The 16,249-nt window shown below is 35.3% G+C and overlaps 2 protein-coding genes across 6 annotated transcripts in view; one reads left to right on the top strand and one right to left on the bottom strand.

The window, feature by feature from the left end:
* The window catches only part of PIBF1 (progesterone immunomodulatory binding factor 1), a 200,177-nt gene that overhangs the window by 131,000 nt on the left and 52,928 nt on the right, over positions 1 to 16,249 (top strand). For all 5 annotated transcript variants that reach the window (XM_059902534.1, XM_059902533.1, XM_059902535.1 and 2 more), the window contains one exon: positions 3,071 to 3,173. In XM_059902534.1, the coding sequence (XP_059758517.1) occupies positions 3,071 to 3,173 (103 nt within the window). The remainder of the gene's footprint in view (positions 1 to 3,070; positions 3,174 to 16,249) is intronic.
* LOC132352357 (small ubiquitin-related modifier 2-like) lies at positions 13,631 to 14,131 on the bottom strand. The gene has a single exon (XM_059902808.1). The coding sequence runs from the start codon at positions 14,050 to 14,052 to the stop codon at positions 13,765 to 13,767; it is 288 nt and encodes a 95-aa protein (XP_059758791.1). The 5' UTR covers positions 14,053 to 14,131; the 3' UTR covers positions 13,631 to 13,764.

A 16,249-nucleotide genomic window follows, 5' to 3' on the forward strand; every position in this document is an offset into this window, starting at 1 on the left:
AGAGCCTGTAAAAGCAGTGCTTTCTTGAGGAGTTCAGTACTAAATAAATAAATAAATAACCAACCAACCAACCAAACTTTAGCAGGAGTCATTTTCCCTAACTGTATCCATGGTTACTCATTATAAAAAAACTCATTAAAGACTTGTTTTCATAGTATGTACATTGTCATTAAGGAGACATAAACTCAGCTAGTTGAGCAATTCTTCTTTTGTCTTGCTTTGAATTTCAGTTAAACTAAACTCCCCTCCTTTCTTCTGACTTCTAATATTCCCAGATTTCTAAACAGAATCTACCTATAGCACCAAATCAGTCAGTACTACAATATGCCACATTTAAAGGTTTAGGAGGTTGAAATATGGAAGCGGTGAATTGGTATCTGTGACATTTGCCTTCTTCCCTTATAAACTTTATGCTCTTTTTTATTACTAGTTCAATGCTTAGATGCTGAGCATTAGTTGTACTTTAATATTGAGACTCTGCAACCTTGGAATATGGTTTGTAGCAATTTGAGCAAAATTCTAGCATTTGAGCAAAATTTACTTAAAATCAATCAGGAAGGATTTAGTAAGTGCCCCCTCTGTTCAGCACACACCACAGAGGGTAAGTCTTCATTTAAATTGTATCTGTTGGGGGAGAAAAGATGAACACACATGAAAGACTATCAAGAAATATCTAAAACCATATAATTTAGCACTGTATTGTGTGCCAGCCTGTGTCAGTCAGAGGAATAGAGATCAATGAAGGCTGGCCTGGTCAGAAATGGAGGAAGTGGACCTCGGAGGGAGCCTTCCAGAAAAAGCTGGACTCCCAATCAGTGGAATAACCTATCTTCTCCAGACTGGAGGACCAGCAGAGGTACAGTGGAAGGAATATACAAAACATGTTTATGGGACATTAAGCAGAGTAGACATTAATGGAAAATAGGTTGGTTCTGTTGAGATTTTGGGAGGTCGTGATACTTTTAGGTAATTTAGATGTAGAATACAGTTAACCACGTAGGTAAGATTTGAAGTGAATGGTAAAAGGACATAAACATCAATTCATTAAATAAGAAATACAAATGTCTGACAAATGTAGAGATGTTTAACCTCACTAATTTAAAATAAGATTCTATTAATTATATGTAAAGTTAGCAAAACTTTTAAAGATTGATATTGCCCAGTGTTGGCTAGGGCATAAAGAAACAGGAGGTCTTGTATAAAGTTCATTCACTGAACAGTTTATTACTGAACAGATTATTATTGTACCAGGTATTCTCCAAGGCACTTAGAATACGTTAGAAAACAAATTTTTAAAAAATTTCTGTCATTGGAGAACTTTCATTCTAGTTCATAGGAATTTAAATTTGTACAGCCTTTCAAGAGGAATATCTGAAAATTCATAATGCACATGTGCTTGGACCCAATCATTGCACTTCCTAAGGAAATCACCATATGAGAAGTGCAAAAATGTGTGTATGCAATTATTCAGAACTTTCTATAGACAAGGCACTGTTGTAAATTCTCTAATTGGACTGTCTTTTAATTGTTGAGTCATAAGAGTTCTTTAAACTGCAAACATCTTAAAAATCAATAAAGGAAGAAAGTAGATTAGTGGTTCCCTAGGGCTGAACAGGGAGGATGGGGAGTGATGCTAAGGGGTACAAATTTTTTGGGGGGTGGGAGTAATGAAAATATTCTGAAACTAAAATATAGTAATAGTTGCACAACTCTAAATATACTAAAAACCATTGAATTGTACAGTTTAAATGGGCGAGATTTATGGTATTATAAGTTACATATCAAGAAAATTTTATATCAGTAAAGCTGTTTTCTGTAAAAAATGATTGTCAGAAAACGGGGACTGTGTCTTTTCCGTCTCTGACTCCAACTGATCATTAAGGCAAAATCTTACGCCGGTTGAAAGGATAGGAATTTAGATATGAGCACATCTAAATAAGCTACCCAATTCACTGTGTAACAGAAGAACTCATCTTTTTCATTTGGAATAACAAGTTCTTAGAAATAGATGTATAGGGTGACATTTAGCATTTTTTTTTCAGAGTTTTGTATGAATTCCTTTATCTGATGTTAGGAAATATTTGAAATACAATGGAATTATTTCTGTCCTATAATTTCATTTAGAACAAAAATATTTTACTTCTTGTCATTGTAAAACATCTGTCTTCTCAGTTTGTACAGATTTTGCAATTCAGAGATTAATGGGGTAACTCACATAGAATACGAAAATGTGATAAATATTAAATTTTTAAGTTTCTGGAATTACAGAGAGGGGCTTTGGAGCAACATGTGTTCTCAACATTATTAGCAGTTTTTTAAAGAATTATGCCCCAGTGGTTAGTAGGGATGATTTTATGATTCTTATAGCTGAACCTTTTTTTCTTAATTATGTCTTAAAAGTAGAATTGGGACATTTTACATTTAATGTGATCTTAAATACTAAGGATTACACTCAATACAATAAGTTGTGATCATCTTGTGATGATCAGTGTGATCTTTTTGTGGTTTCTTTTAATACAGAATCGTTGCCTTTACTGTTAGACATCTGTCTCCACTTTTCAGACATCTTTTCCATCTCTTTTTTCAATAGAAAATCTATTCAGTTGTGTTTTGTATTGTAAAATGCATTATGCTGTCTGAGGAAAGCACTGATGCTTTTCAAAGTACAAGGTTATTACTGTTTCAGCTAATTGCCTTATTTGTTTGTAAATGGTAAATTTTTATAAAAATGAAGAAAAGCTGTGAATTGCTTTCTTGCGGTCTTTTCAAGCAAGTATCATAATGTAACTTTCCACTTTTATAGCAAGGGCTAGAAACTATTACTGTGGTAATCAGTATATCACAGTTACATTATTATGCAGATTTTTAATGTTACTTTCAAAATTTGAGTTGTTGGGATATTGGTCTTCCGCTGTTGACACCTGAAGATATTATTCGACTCCATATTTTTCCTGTTAATATTTAAGTATTATTAGGAAATGGTCAGTTTTCAAGCACACAAACACATTTTGAGTGTTTGAGATAGTATTCCTCTTTTGTAAGCATTAATTTTCTTATTTCGTTCTCCTAGTGTCCACTTGGCAAGAAGAGTGCTTCAGTTAGAAAAACGAAACTCGATGGTTTTAAAAGACCTGGAACATCAAAAGAACCAAGTAACACAGCTTTCACAAGAGGTAAATAACCTAAACAAAAGAAACACATATAAAGAACCACAGTGTTCATTTTAATTCCTTGTTACTCCTTTATGTATTTTCTGAGCAGTTTTAAAATAAGCTGTTCGCTAGTACAAGATGATTTTACAATCTATGAAACTAACTTAATGGTAAAGCCTTATAAAACAACTTAAAGTGTATGGCAAAACCTAAGATCAAAAGAGAGATTAAATGCCCAGACTAAATATAAATGCAGACTAGACAGACAAAGCTTTGATTTCTGCAAATATCAACTGGCAAAACAAGTTTGGCAAATTTTGGTAGCATTTTAAGTTTTTAGCTAAAACCTCATTTTTAAAATAGATTTCTTTTTGACTTCTTTGATGAAAAATCACTTATCTATTAAACACACTTGACTTGGTATACACTTAAGCTCTCACAGTCATTGGTATATGATAGTTCCCAAATTATACTTATTTTTTAAAAATCAGATTCATAATTATTTTTCTTAGCATTCTATTGTATCATTTAAAGAATAGGTATACATTTTACATAGTATTTCCAATCTTCTTATTTAATCAATATCTAATTACATTTTATATGCTTCTAAAATTCAAGTAATGAAACAATTCAAACCAAAGATGCTACCTCCCTAGGGTTCCTTTTATTTCCTGAGCTTCAGCATAACAAGTTTCTCTATGTTAATTTTTTTTTTAATATTTATTTATTTATTTATGGCTGTGTTGGGTCTTCGTTTCTGTGCGAGGGCTCTCTCCAGTTGTGGCAAGCGGGGGCCACTCTTCATCGCGATGCGCGGGCCTCTCACTATGGCGGCCTCTCTTGTTGCGGAGCACAGGCTCCAGACGCGCAGGCTCAGTAGTTGTGGCTCACGGGCCCAGTTGCTCTAAGGCATGTGGGATCTTCCCAGACCAAGGCTCGAACCCGTGTCCCCTGCATTGGCAGGCAGACTCTCAACCACTGCGCCATAGAGGGAAGCCCCTCTATTTTAATATTTTGAATCTTATAATAAAGGGACTTTAAAGGCATATATTAAAAATTATTAATACATACCATGTATTCTGCATTTGTTTTCCTACAGACCTATTCACATTTGTCTATTTGGTGCCTTCTATTTAATGTGCTTTTAATACTGTAACATTAGAAGCATCGTTATGCTCAAATTTCAAAAGACAAGAAATATTTCATGTGACTCCAGTACCTGACTCAGAGTTAATGCTCAAGGTGGAAGCAGTGTTGTGCTGGCCACTGTTAACAACAGGCTGTCCAGGCAGGGGTGTGAGGGATGGTTCTAATTTGTAGCATTTGCTTATATCTGTGGCATAAATATTCCCACCATGACTAACTTCAGGCCTCCAACATAACATTACTAAACACGGAGTAGAGAAAAGATACTCAGTAGCAAACATGATGTTTCCACCACATAGATATTGTACAATAGACATGTAAACAGGAGAGCATAGATAATAGTAAAATTAAAATTGTTGAGTTTTTGAGTATTTGGGGTTTCTTAATAAAATTTTTTTTATTATAAATCTGAATAATTTTTAATAATAGTGATGTTTAACAACCAGCTCACAAAAATCCAAAAACTTTACCAGCCATCTCTCACAAACTGCTACAAGCCAGCTCCATCACGTCACTGGGTGGAACCATGGAAGGATATATAAATAAGTGAATTACTAAAGAAACAAGTGAACCTCTGTTTGTTAATATATTCTAGATCCCTCGTGTTTGTTTTAATTTCAGAATAACCTATCAAAAATAGTTCTTTTAAAAATATTAACATTCCTATAAACTTATACATATGTCTTTATATTGCTTTTTTTTAAAAAACCATCTTCCTGAGCACTTCAGTTAATGAAACAAGAATTTCTAAGTGGGACACACTCCTATACAAATTGTAGGGGAGAAGCATAAGAAATTAAATTAAGTGTTCTGGTAATGAAGTATAATTAACTTTGTGTGAGGCAATTTTTTAGAAAGCTGTTGGCTTGTTAGAAAAAGATGTAAATATTGAAATATCTGTTATATGAAATGGTATGATACCTGGAATTTGCTTTAAAATGTTCCGTAAAAAGGTGAGGGGAGCTCAATAGATAAAACAAGAATCTCAAAATGTTGATAATGATTGAAGGTTGGTGACAGGTACATATAGATTCATTATTCAGTTCTGTACTTTTGTGTATGTTTGAAATTTTTTCATAAGACATATGGAGAATCAGTACCCTAAATTAAAAGGTCTGTGCTGACTGTAGCATATAATTTTTCCCTTGAGATTGAAAAAAAAAAGCGTTATAATTTGAAATATTCCATGGATTTTACTTTTGTCTGCCTTACAAAAATTGTTTGCTTAAATTGAAAAACAATTACATAAACTAATTAGCTGAAAGATGGTAGTATTAGATTGCTTCTATACCAATAGACTATTCATGATAGATGGTGAAAAAAACAGAGAAGAAAAGTTTTTCAGGATCTGTATTTTTTTGAGCAGGTTATATATTTAAACTAGCTTGGAGTTCTTGAGAATAATACGGAGATGAAACTCAAATGACTAATATTAGAATTAACAATAATTTATATGCTATTCAAAATATGTCTGAGATTATACACAAATGAATTGCCAAAATCAAAGTGCTAAAAAATATTCAAAATGAAAACAAATACTCCTTTTATAGCAGCTTTATTGAGTCATAATTGATATAAACTAAATTGCACAAATTTAAACTGTACAGTATAACTTTCGACACGTATAACCATGAAACCATCACCAAAATGAAGATAATGAACGCATGCGTCACCGCCAAACAGCCTCTTTGGAATCTCTCTCTTCTAGCCCTCTCTACCCCCATCCTTGTCCCCAAGCAACCACTGATTTGCATTCTGTCACTGTAGATAAGTTTGCATTTCTTAGACTTTTATATAAATGGAATCACTATATGCGTTATATACATACACACACACACACACACACACACACACACATGCACACACTACTTTTTTTAAGTCTTCTTTCATTCTGCATAATTATTTCAAGATTCGTCCATAGTTCATTCCTCTTCATTGCTGAGTAACATTCCATTGTATGAATTTACCACAGCTGTTCATCCATTCACCTGTTGATAGATATTTTGGGTTACTTCCATTTTTTATCTATTATAAATAAAGCTGATATGAACATCCATGTACAGGTCTTTATATGAACATATGCTTCTGTTTCTCTGGGGTAAATACCTGGGAGTGAAATAGCTGGATCATATAGTAGGTATCTAATGTTTTAAGAAACTGCCAAACTGTTTTCCAAATGTTCGTATTATTTACTGTTTCCACCAACAGCCTATGAAAGTTCTAGTTCCTCTACATCCTTACAAAGACTTGATATGGTCAGTCTTTTTAAGTTCAGCCATCCTAATGGGTGTGTAGTGGTATCTCATTGTAGTTTTAATTTGCATTTTCCTAATGATTCATAATTGTTGAACATCTTTTCATGTGCTTCTTTGCCCTTTGTTTTTTCTTATTGGGAGAAGTGTTCAAATTTTTTGCTCATTATATCAGATTGTTTTCTTATTATTGAGTTTTGAGAATTATTTATATATTCTAGATACAAGTCTCTTATCGGCTATATGATTTGCAAATATTTTCTTCCCCTCCATGGCCTATCTTCCCATTTCTTAACAGTGTTTTTTGAAGAGCAAAAGTTTTTATTTTGTCCATTTTTTCAGTTCATTCTTTTTTGGACTGTGTTTTGGGTGTTGTATCTAAAATATCTTTACCTAACTCAGCGTCACAGTGTTTTTATCTGTGTTTTCCTGTGGATCTTTCATAGTTTTAAGTTTGTGATCCATTTTTAATGTTTGTAAAGTGTATAAGATATAGATTGAACTTCATTTATTTGCATATTAAAACCAAATTGTTCCAATATCATTTCTTGAAAAAAGACCCTTGTTGAAAATCAGTTTAAAAATCTGTGTGAGTCTGTTTCTGGACTCTCTGTCTGTTCCAATTATCTCTTTGTCTGTCTTTATGACAGTACCACACCATCTTGATTACTGTAGCTTTATAATGTCTTGAAATTAGGTGGCACTGGTCCTCCAACTCCGTTCAGGTTCAAAGCTTTTTGGCTATTCTGTGTCCTTTTCATTTCCATATGAATTCTATAATCATTTTTACAAAAAAAAAAAAAGCTCTCTGTGATTTTGATTGGGATTGCATTGAGTCTGTGGACGAAATGAGGAAAATTGACATCTTAATAATATGAATATTATGACCATGAACCCATTATATCTTTCCATTTATTTAGATCTTCTTTAATTTCTCTTAGTGGTGTTATTTTTTAGTTCTTATTTTAAAGTTTTGCATCTTTTGGCTAGTGTTAACAGGGTATGTGTTTTTCCATCCTTTAACTTTTAACTTGTTTATGTCTTATGGTTGTCTTATAGGCAACATATATAATTGTATCTTGCTTTTTTATCCAGTCTGACAAAATACGACTTTTAACTGGGGTTTTGAGAATGTTTACATTTAATGTGTTTATTGATATGGTTATTTTTAAGTCTGTTATCTTGCTATTTGTTTTTTATTTGTCCTAGCTATCCTTCCCCCCTCCCTTTTTATTTCTTGCCTTCTTTTGGATTAACTGAATATTTTTTATCATTCCACTTTACCTCATTGTTGGCTGATTGGCAGTAGCTCTTTGTTATTACAGTGGTTGCTTGAGATTATACTATATATATCTTTAACTTATCACCACCCAGTTTCATGTCATACTTTACTACCTCATGCATAGTATAAAAACCGTACCGTAATACGTACTTTCCTGTGTCCCCACCCAGCCTTTGTGCACCTATTGTCACATATTCTATTTATACATGTATAAGCCTCACATTAAATTGCTATCATTTTTACTTTATCTTTTAAAGAAGTATAATAATATGAAGAAAATGTATTACATTTAACCAAATAGTTACCATGACCTGTGTTCTTTATTCCTCTGTGTAAATCCAAATTTCTACCTGGCATCACATTGCTTCTGATTTATCTACTTCTTTTAACAATACTTATAGAGCAGGTCTGCTGGTGATGAGTTCTTTTCACTTCTGTATGTTACAAAAAGTTATTTTACCTTTTTGTTGTTTTGTTGTTTGGTTTTTTCTCTTTTTTTTTTTTTTTTTTTACATTTCTATCTATTCTTAACAAAAGTAAAGATTAAAACATATTTCTCTTGTTATGCTACTATGGCCAAATAAACTGGAAGGGTTCACTCTTTTCTATTGGAGTAAAATTCACATAACATAAAATTCACCATTTTAACCATTTTAAATTGTACAATTCAGTGGTTTTTGTTGTGTTTGTAATGTACAACCATCACCACTATTTAGTTAGAGAACATCCCATCTCCCAGAAGGAAACCCTGTACACACTAAGCACTCACTCCCCAATCTCCTCTCCCTCCAGCCCCTGGAAACCACTAATGTGCTTTCTGTCTCTATGGATTTGCCTGTTCTACATACTTCATATAAATGGAATCGTACAATATGTGACCTTTTGTGTCTGGCTTCTCTCATTTCGTGTAATGTTTTCAAGGTTCATTCATGTTGCACCATCTGTCAGTACTTTATCCCTTTTTATGACTGAATAATATTCCATTGTACAAATATATCACGTTTTCTTTATCTGTTCATCAGTTAATGGACATTTATTGTTTCCATCATTTGGTTACTGTAAATAGTGCCACTCTGAGCATTCATGTACAATTTTTTTGTTTGTTTGAACATGTGTTTTCAGTTCTTATGGGTGTATACCTAAGCAGTGGAATTGCTGGATCACACAGTAATGCTGTTTAGCTTTTTGAGGAACCACGAAACTTTTTCACAGCAACTGCACCATTTTACTTTCCCATCAGCAATGTCCAGGGTTCCAATTTCTCACATCCTCGCCAATGCTCATTTTTTGTTTTTTTGTGTTTTTCTAAATTCTAGCCATCCTAGTGGGTGTGAAGTGGCGTCTTGTTGTGATTTCTATTTGCATTAACCTTATAACTAATGATGTTATTTGTTTTGTGTTCTTATTGGCCATTTGTATATCTTCTTTGGAGAAATGTCTGCTGAAGTTCTTTGCCCATTTTTAAATTGAGTTTTTTGTCTTTTTGTTGTTGAGTTGTAAGAGTTCATTATATATTCTGGATATTAAATCCTTTTAGCTATATGATTTTCAGATATTTTCTCTCGTTCTGTGAGCTGTCTTTTGCTTTCTTGTTAGTTCATTCAATCACAAAAGTTTTTAATTTTGATGAAGTTGAAGTTATTTGTCTTTTCTTAAGTTTCTTGGCCTTCACCTTTGGGAGTTTTTGTTTGTTTTGCAACTTGAATTTTTATTTTTGCTTTTTTCATTTTACTTTTTATTTTTTAATAAAAATTGTGTGTGTTTAAGGTATACAACATGATGACATATATAAACATAGTAAATTGATTACTACAGTCAAGCTAATTAACATACCTATCTCCTCACATACTTACCTTGTGTGTGTGTGTTTGTGTGTGTGTGTGGGGTGTGAGCATCTCACTATAATGTACTATACCTAATACTGTATAGTACTATGTATAATGTATAATGTACTCTACATATAATACTATACGTGAGGTAATAAAATATGACATGAAACTGGATGGTGATAAGTTAAAGATATATGTAGTATAATCTCAAGCACCTGAAGTCTACTCTTGTAGCAGATTTCCAGATATATCACATTTTGTTTATCCATTCATCCCTTGATGGCCATTTGGGTCATTTCCATCTTTTGGCTGTGAATAGTGCTGCTATGAACATTCGAGGACAACCATCCTATACTTAACTACCTATTTTAATTTTTTTTTGAGTATACACCTAAGAATTACTGGGTTCATCTTTGTTTTATTTGTTTGTTTGTTTTCATCTTTGTTCTTGAAAGATATTTTTCCCAGGTAAAGAATTCAAGGTTGACTTTTTTTCCCTCTCTCTCTCTTTTTCAGTACTTGAAAGGCATTGCTCCACTCTCTTCTAGTTTATATTGTTTTTACCAAGAAATATGCCGTCATCTGTACCTTTGTTCCTCTCTAGGTAATGTGTCTTATTTTTCTAGCTGCTTTAAGATTTTCTTTTTTTCACTAGCTTTAAGCAATTTGATTAAGATGTGGCTTGCTGTGGTTTTCTTCATGTTTCTTGTGCTTGAGATTTGTCAAACTTCTTTTCTCCGTAAGATCATCAAATTTGGAAATGTTTCAGCCATTCTTTCTTCAAATGTTTTTTTCTGTCCTACCCTCTCTCATCCCTTTGGAGACTCCATTACACATATATTTGGCTGCTTGAAGTTGTCCTACAATAGAACAAGTGATGTTCTGTTCAATTTTTGCAGCCTTTTTTTTTTGCCTTACCTTTTGAATAGTTTCTCTTACTAAGTCTTCAGTTCCACTAAGGTTTTCTTCTCCAATATGTAATCTGCTGTTAATCCAGTCCACTGTGTTTTTCATCTCAGATATTATAGTTTTCATTTCTAGAAGTTCAATTTGGATCTCTTTTGTATCTTCCAGGTTTCTATTTACCCTTTTCGAACTTTATTTTCTTGAGCATATGAAATACAGTTTCAATAACTGTTTTGTTATCCTTATCTAGTAATTCTGTTATTGTGTCATTTCTTGATTGGTTTCAATTATATTGATTTATCTCATTATGTAGCATATTGTCCTGCTTCTTTGCATGCCTATAAGTTTTTGTAAGCTTTTTTCTCAGACATGATTAAGTTTCTAGGAAAATGTTTGGTCCTTTCAAGTCTTGCTTTTATAAACAAAGAAGTGTTCATCTTAAGGCTAGTTTTTTTCCCCACTGCTGAGACCAAAGTCTTTTAGTTACTATACCCCATGTCCTGTGAATTAGTAGGTTTCTTACTTTGGCTGGTGGGAACAGTACAATTCCTGGCCTGTGTGATCTTCAGAGATTGTTCCTCCTAATCTTTTCAGTGGTTCTGTCTCAGTCTCTAGTAGCTTCTTTACACACATGCACTGTTCAGTGCCCATGTGAATACTCAAATTTTAGTGTTCTTTCTCTGTGCAGCTCTTTTATTCAGCACTCTGCCATGTGAACTGTAGCCACCTTAAGTTCTTCTTCTAGCAGCAGCTCCTTAATTCAAGGAGTTTGGCAGGCTCTGCCTTGATTCTCCCTCCCTGCACCATGGCCTGGAAACTCTCTCCATGCAGTAAACGGGGGCAATTGTGGGGCTGGGCTCACTTTGTTTCCCGTGTCTCAGGGGTCACTGTCCTTCAGTGCTTGATGTCCAGTGTCTTCAGACCATTGCTTCATTAGTTGGTCCAGTGTAAAAGAGAAGAAAGTTAATTGGCTTCCTTTTTTGTGCGTATGTATATGCCCACCTAATTCTCAAGAAACCACCAAGTTAGTTAAGAGTGTTGATGTGGAGTTTATTAAACGGTAGAAAATCTAGGCTAAATCATAAAGTATGCCACATTACCACCAACAAGAATTGATCTTCCTTCACCTCCTTGCTCCAGATTCTTTCTCTTTCTCTTTCTAGTCATTCAGTAAATATTTATCAAACTCCCACTATATTCAACCACTGATAAACAAAGGAGGCATGGTCTTGCCCTCTTAGGGTATACACCCTTTTTCACAAAGGCCTTGTCTCCTCTAGTGTAAGCACTTACAGATTTATCTGTTATAGCTAACTTAATTTTAGAAAACTTATTTAGAAAAGGACATGCACAATCTCAAGTGACCAAATGGATTGAGTTGCCTGGAATTTTGTACCTAGGAGGCACTTAATGCAATCCAGGTAATTTGTAACAAAACTTTAGATTGCTAGATTTTTTTTTTTTTTTAAGTTATACAATATTTATTTATTTATTTATTTATGACTGTGTTGGGTCTTCGTTTCTGTGTGAGGGCCTTCTCCAGTTGTGGCAAGTGGGGGCCACTCTTCATCGCGGTGCGCGGGCCTCTCACCATTGCGGCCTCTCTCGCTGCGGAGCACAGGCTCCAGACGCACAGGCTCAGTTAATTGTGGCTCACGGGCCCAGTCGCTCCGCGGCACGTGGGATCCTCCCAGACCAGGGCTCAAACCCGTGTCCCCTGCACTGGCAGGCAGACTCTCAACCACTGCGCCACCAGGGAAGCCCTAGATTGCTAGATTTTTTTTAATAGATCTTTATTGGAGTATAATTGCTTCACAATACTGTGTTAGTTTCTGTTGCACAACAAAGCGAATCAGCCATATGCATACACATGTCCCCATATCCTCTCCCTCTTGAGCGTCCCTCCCATCCTCCCTATCCCACCCCTCTAGGTGGTCACAAAGCACCGAGCCGATCTCCCTGTGCTATGCTGCTGCTTCCCACCAGCCAGCTATTTTACATTTCGTAGTGTATATATGTCCATGCCACTCTCTCACTTCGTCCCAGCTTACCCTTACCCCTCCCCATGTCCTCAAGTCCATTCTCTACATCTGTGTCTTTATTCCTGCCCTGCAACTAGGTTCAGCAGTACCATTTTTTTTTTTTAGATTCCATATATATGCGTTAGCATACAGTATTTTGTTTTTCTCTTTCTGACTTACTTCACTCTGTATGACAGACTCTAGGTCCATCCACCTCACTACAAACAACTCAATTTCATTTCTTTTTATGGCTGAGTAATATTCCATTGTATATATGTGCCACATCTTCTTTATCCACTCATCTGTCGATGGACATTTAGGTTGGTTCCATGTCCTGGCTATTGTAAACAGTGCTCAATGAACATTGTGGTACATGTCTCTTTTTGAATTATGGTTTTCTCAGGGTATATATACCCTGTAGTGGGATTGCTGGGTCATATGGTAGTTTTATTTTTAGTTTTTTAAGGAACCTCAATACTGTTTTCCATAGTGGTTGTATCAATTTACATTCCCACCAACAGTTCAGGAGAGTTCCCTTTCACCACACCCTTTCAAGCATTTATTGTTTCTAGATTTTTTTTTTTTAAACAAGAAGTTTATTTAAACAAACAGACGCTTGACTTGAAGGGGAAACTATCTAGGATTCATTTCTTTTAGAGTAATTTATCCCTACTTAAAGACAGATTGCCCTACATGTAACAGCTACGTACAAAAAAGTTATAAAATTGTCCTTAGTTTTACAATGATAAATGAAGAACATTAAAATTCTCCAATCAAACAAGGTATGCAAGAATTTTTATGTTGTTCTTTTTTTGTTAAACAGTGAGAGCAAAATAACTTAGTGGAATATAAAGATAAGAGCGGATGAGCATGCCACTAATGGAGAAAAGGGGGTATCTTCACAGAACCAGTGTTTTTCCCCATTCCATCTCCATTTGATGTCGATCAAAACATACCGTTGGCCATTTAGTTAAAAAAAAAATGCAATATGCTTGTGCACATATACCAGCTACTTTATGTATAAAAATAAAGGAGTGGGGGAGGAGAAAATGAAAGAATAGAGAAACTATACTGTAGTAGTCAGGATGTGGTGGAACCAAATTGTGGTTTTCTAATTGAGAATGTCTTCTTGATCTGGAGGAACAGAACTCTGGAGTAAAGTAGCAGGTTCCCTTTTTAGTAGACGCCTCCTGTCTGCTGCTGGAACACATCAATTGTATCTTCAGCCTCCATTTCCAGCTGTGCAGGTGTGTCTGTTTCATTGATTGGCTGCCCGTCAAATCGGAATCTGATCTGCCTCCTTGACAAACCCTGTCGTTCACAATAGACTTTCATTAGTTTACTAAGTGGTGTATGCCTCTTAATCTTCAACTGCACCACGGAACCATCCTGCCCCGCCACCTTCAAATTAATACGATCGTTGTTCTCAGTCTTGACTCCTTCCTCGGGCTTTTCATCGGCCATGGCGAGCGCCGGAGCCTCTTCAGCTGCCGCTTCACAAAAGAGGTACCAGGTCCGCACCGAACGAGCACACAAGCAGCACCAAGAGGGCTGTTTCTAGATTTTTTGATGATGGCCATTCTGACCAGCGTGAGGTGATACCTCGTTGTAGTTCTGATTTGCATTTCTCTAATAATTAGTGACGTTGAGCATCTTTTCGTGTGCCTTTTGGCCATCTGTATGTCTTCCTTGGTGAAATGTGTACTTAGGTCTTCTGCCCGTTTTTTAACTGGATTGTGTGTTTTTTTGATATTGAGCTCCATGAGCTGTTTGTATATTTTGGAGATCAATCCTTTGTCTGTTGTTTCATTTGCAAATATTTTCTCCCATTCTGAGTGTTGTCTTTTTGTCTTGTTTATGGTTTCCTTTAGATTGCTAGATTTAAGAGAGACTTCAAGATGCATGGGTAGAATAAAGTAGATCTGTATGTACTAACTTTAAAGGACAATCATACTACCTTGATAAATTTTTTTAAAAGTAAGATTGCAGAATAATATTGTGTTCCTCCATTTGGGTTTTAATGTGTGTGTATGTGTGAGTGTGTGTGTAGGGGGTGGGGTTGTGTTTCTGTTAAAACGTAGAGAAAAAGTTTAGAAAACATACAGCTGTCATGCCAAGGGCACACAAGTACCACTATTCACGCATTATGAATATAAAATCAGCTTTATTTGATAAACTTACAATCAAAGAATTAACAGAGCATACACCATCACCCAAGTTATCTTCCCACAGATAAGTGTGCTTAGGCGTAGCAGAGAAGGTCTGGATGCACCACATAAAGGGATCTGATAGAGATCCCCAAACACTGTGCACATTTAAAGTGAAAGAGGGTAGGGAGCATCTAGGTGACTGTGTAACAGTGGAAGAGGGAACCTCTAGAGCTTATCGCTCCTATCAGCCTATTCTAGTAGAATAGGAAGTGAGCCTCCAGGACCATCCATGTTTGTCTCTCTAACATCAAGCAGTGGTTACCACTGGGATTGGGAGTAGAAGTGAGGAACTAATTTTTACCTTATGTATTTTTTAATTGTTTGGATTTATTCCAACTCACATAAGATTTTTCAAAGGCATAGATTTGGCAACCAACGCATTATCTAACTCATAATAGGTATAAAATAAATGTTGATTCATTAGCTCGATCACTGACCTAACCCATCCACCAAACATAGGTAGATTTATAAAGATTATGAGAATAAGTGGTAAAATTTTTTTAATGTATCTGTAAACAAGGATTACATTCCAACAATATTGTTTGTACCCAAAATCTAACTGCCAAGTACGTATATACATACATACACTTGGAGACCCATACGTACATACCTAAATGTGCTCATGATATATGCATGGAGATACTTGGAGTGATGCACTCCAGAAGAAATCATTGATGTTGGTTATTATTGTAGAGGAGGCACTGAGGCTCTAGGATGGATGGCAGAGATCCTTTCAGTTAATATTCCTCCTCTGTAGTTTGAATTAGTTACTACGTGCATGTGGTGTTCCCTCTCTCTCTCTCCCTTTCTTCCTTACCTTCTCCATTTCATTATCAAGAGCAAGTATATTAAAGGAAAATGGAAGTGTTACAGGATACCAGCAAAGGGATTTGCTATAGGAAAAATTCAGAAGCATCTAAAAACATAACATGTGATTTGAAAGCTCCAAGACAGAAAAGGAAGTAGGAAGGGTATCTAATGTATGCTCAGACAAGGAAAAGTTATGTGGCAGAAGGAGTTCGTGCTTTATGGAGTCTTTGTAATACTTGCCTGTGTGTTCTAGTATCTACTAGCGACCTTGGGAAACATGATTTCCACAAACATAGTAAACATAAGTATCTAGATGAGTAAAACATTTGCCTCTGTCCTTTGAGTTACCTGACCCTAGTAAGTGCAGGGAGTGTTCTGCCAGCATCCTCAGTGAGCCCAGTCTCTTGGAAGGAGTCTATAGTACACACGACTCCTACAGCCCCGCCTCAGCGTTTTAAAGGAGGAGATTCACATGCCAACCCCAGCCCTAAAACTTCAAGGTCAGCCTTTCCCACCATATTTCTAGCATTACGAAAAAACACTCCACTATTTTATGTACTAAAGAGTAAAAGCGGATGATGCTGCCAGTTAAACTGTGATACAATGCTTTATTATCACTTTAATTTTTCTTTTAATTTTAG

The sequence above is a fragment of the Balaenoptera ricei genome, chromosome 18 (genome assembly GCF_028023285.1).
Source record: "Balaenoptera ricei isolate mBalRic1 chromosome 18, mBalRic1.hap2, whole genome shotgun sequence".
Taxonomy (NCBI): Eukaryota; Metazoa; Chordata; class Mammalia; order Artiodactyla; family Balaenopteridae; genus Balaenoptera; species Balaenoptera ricei.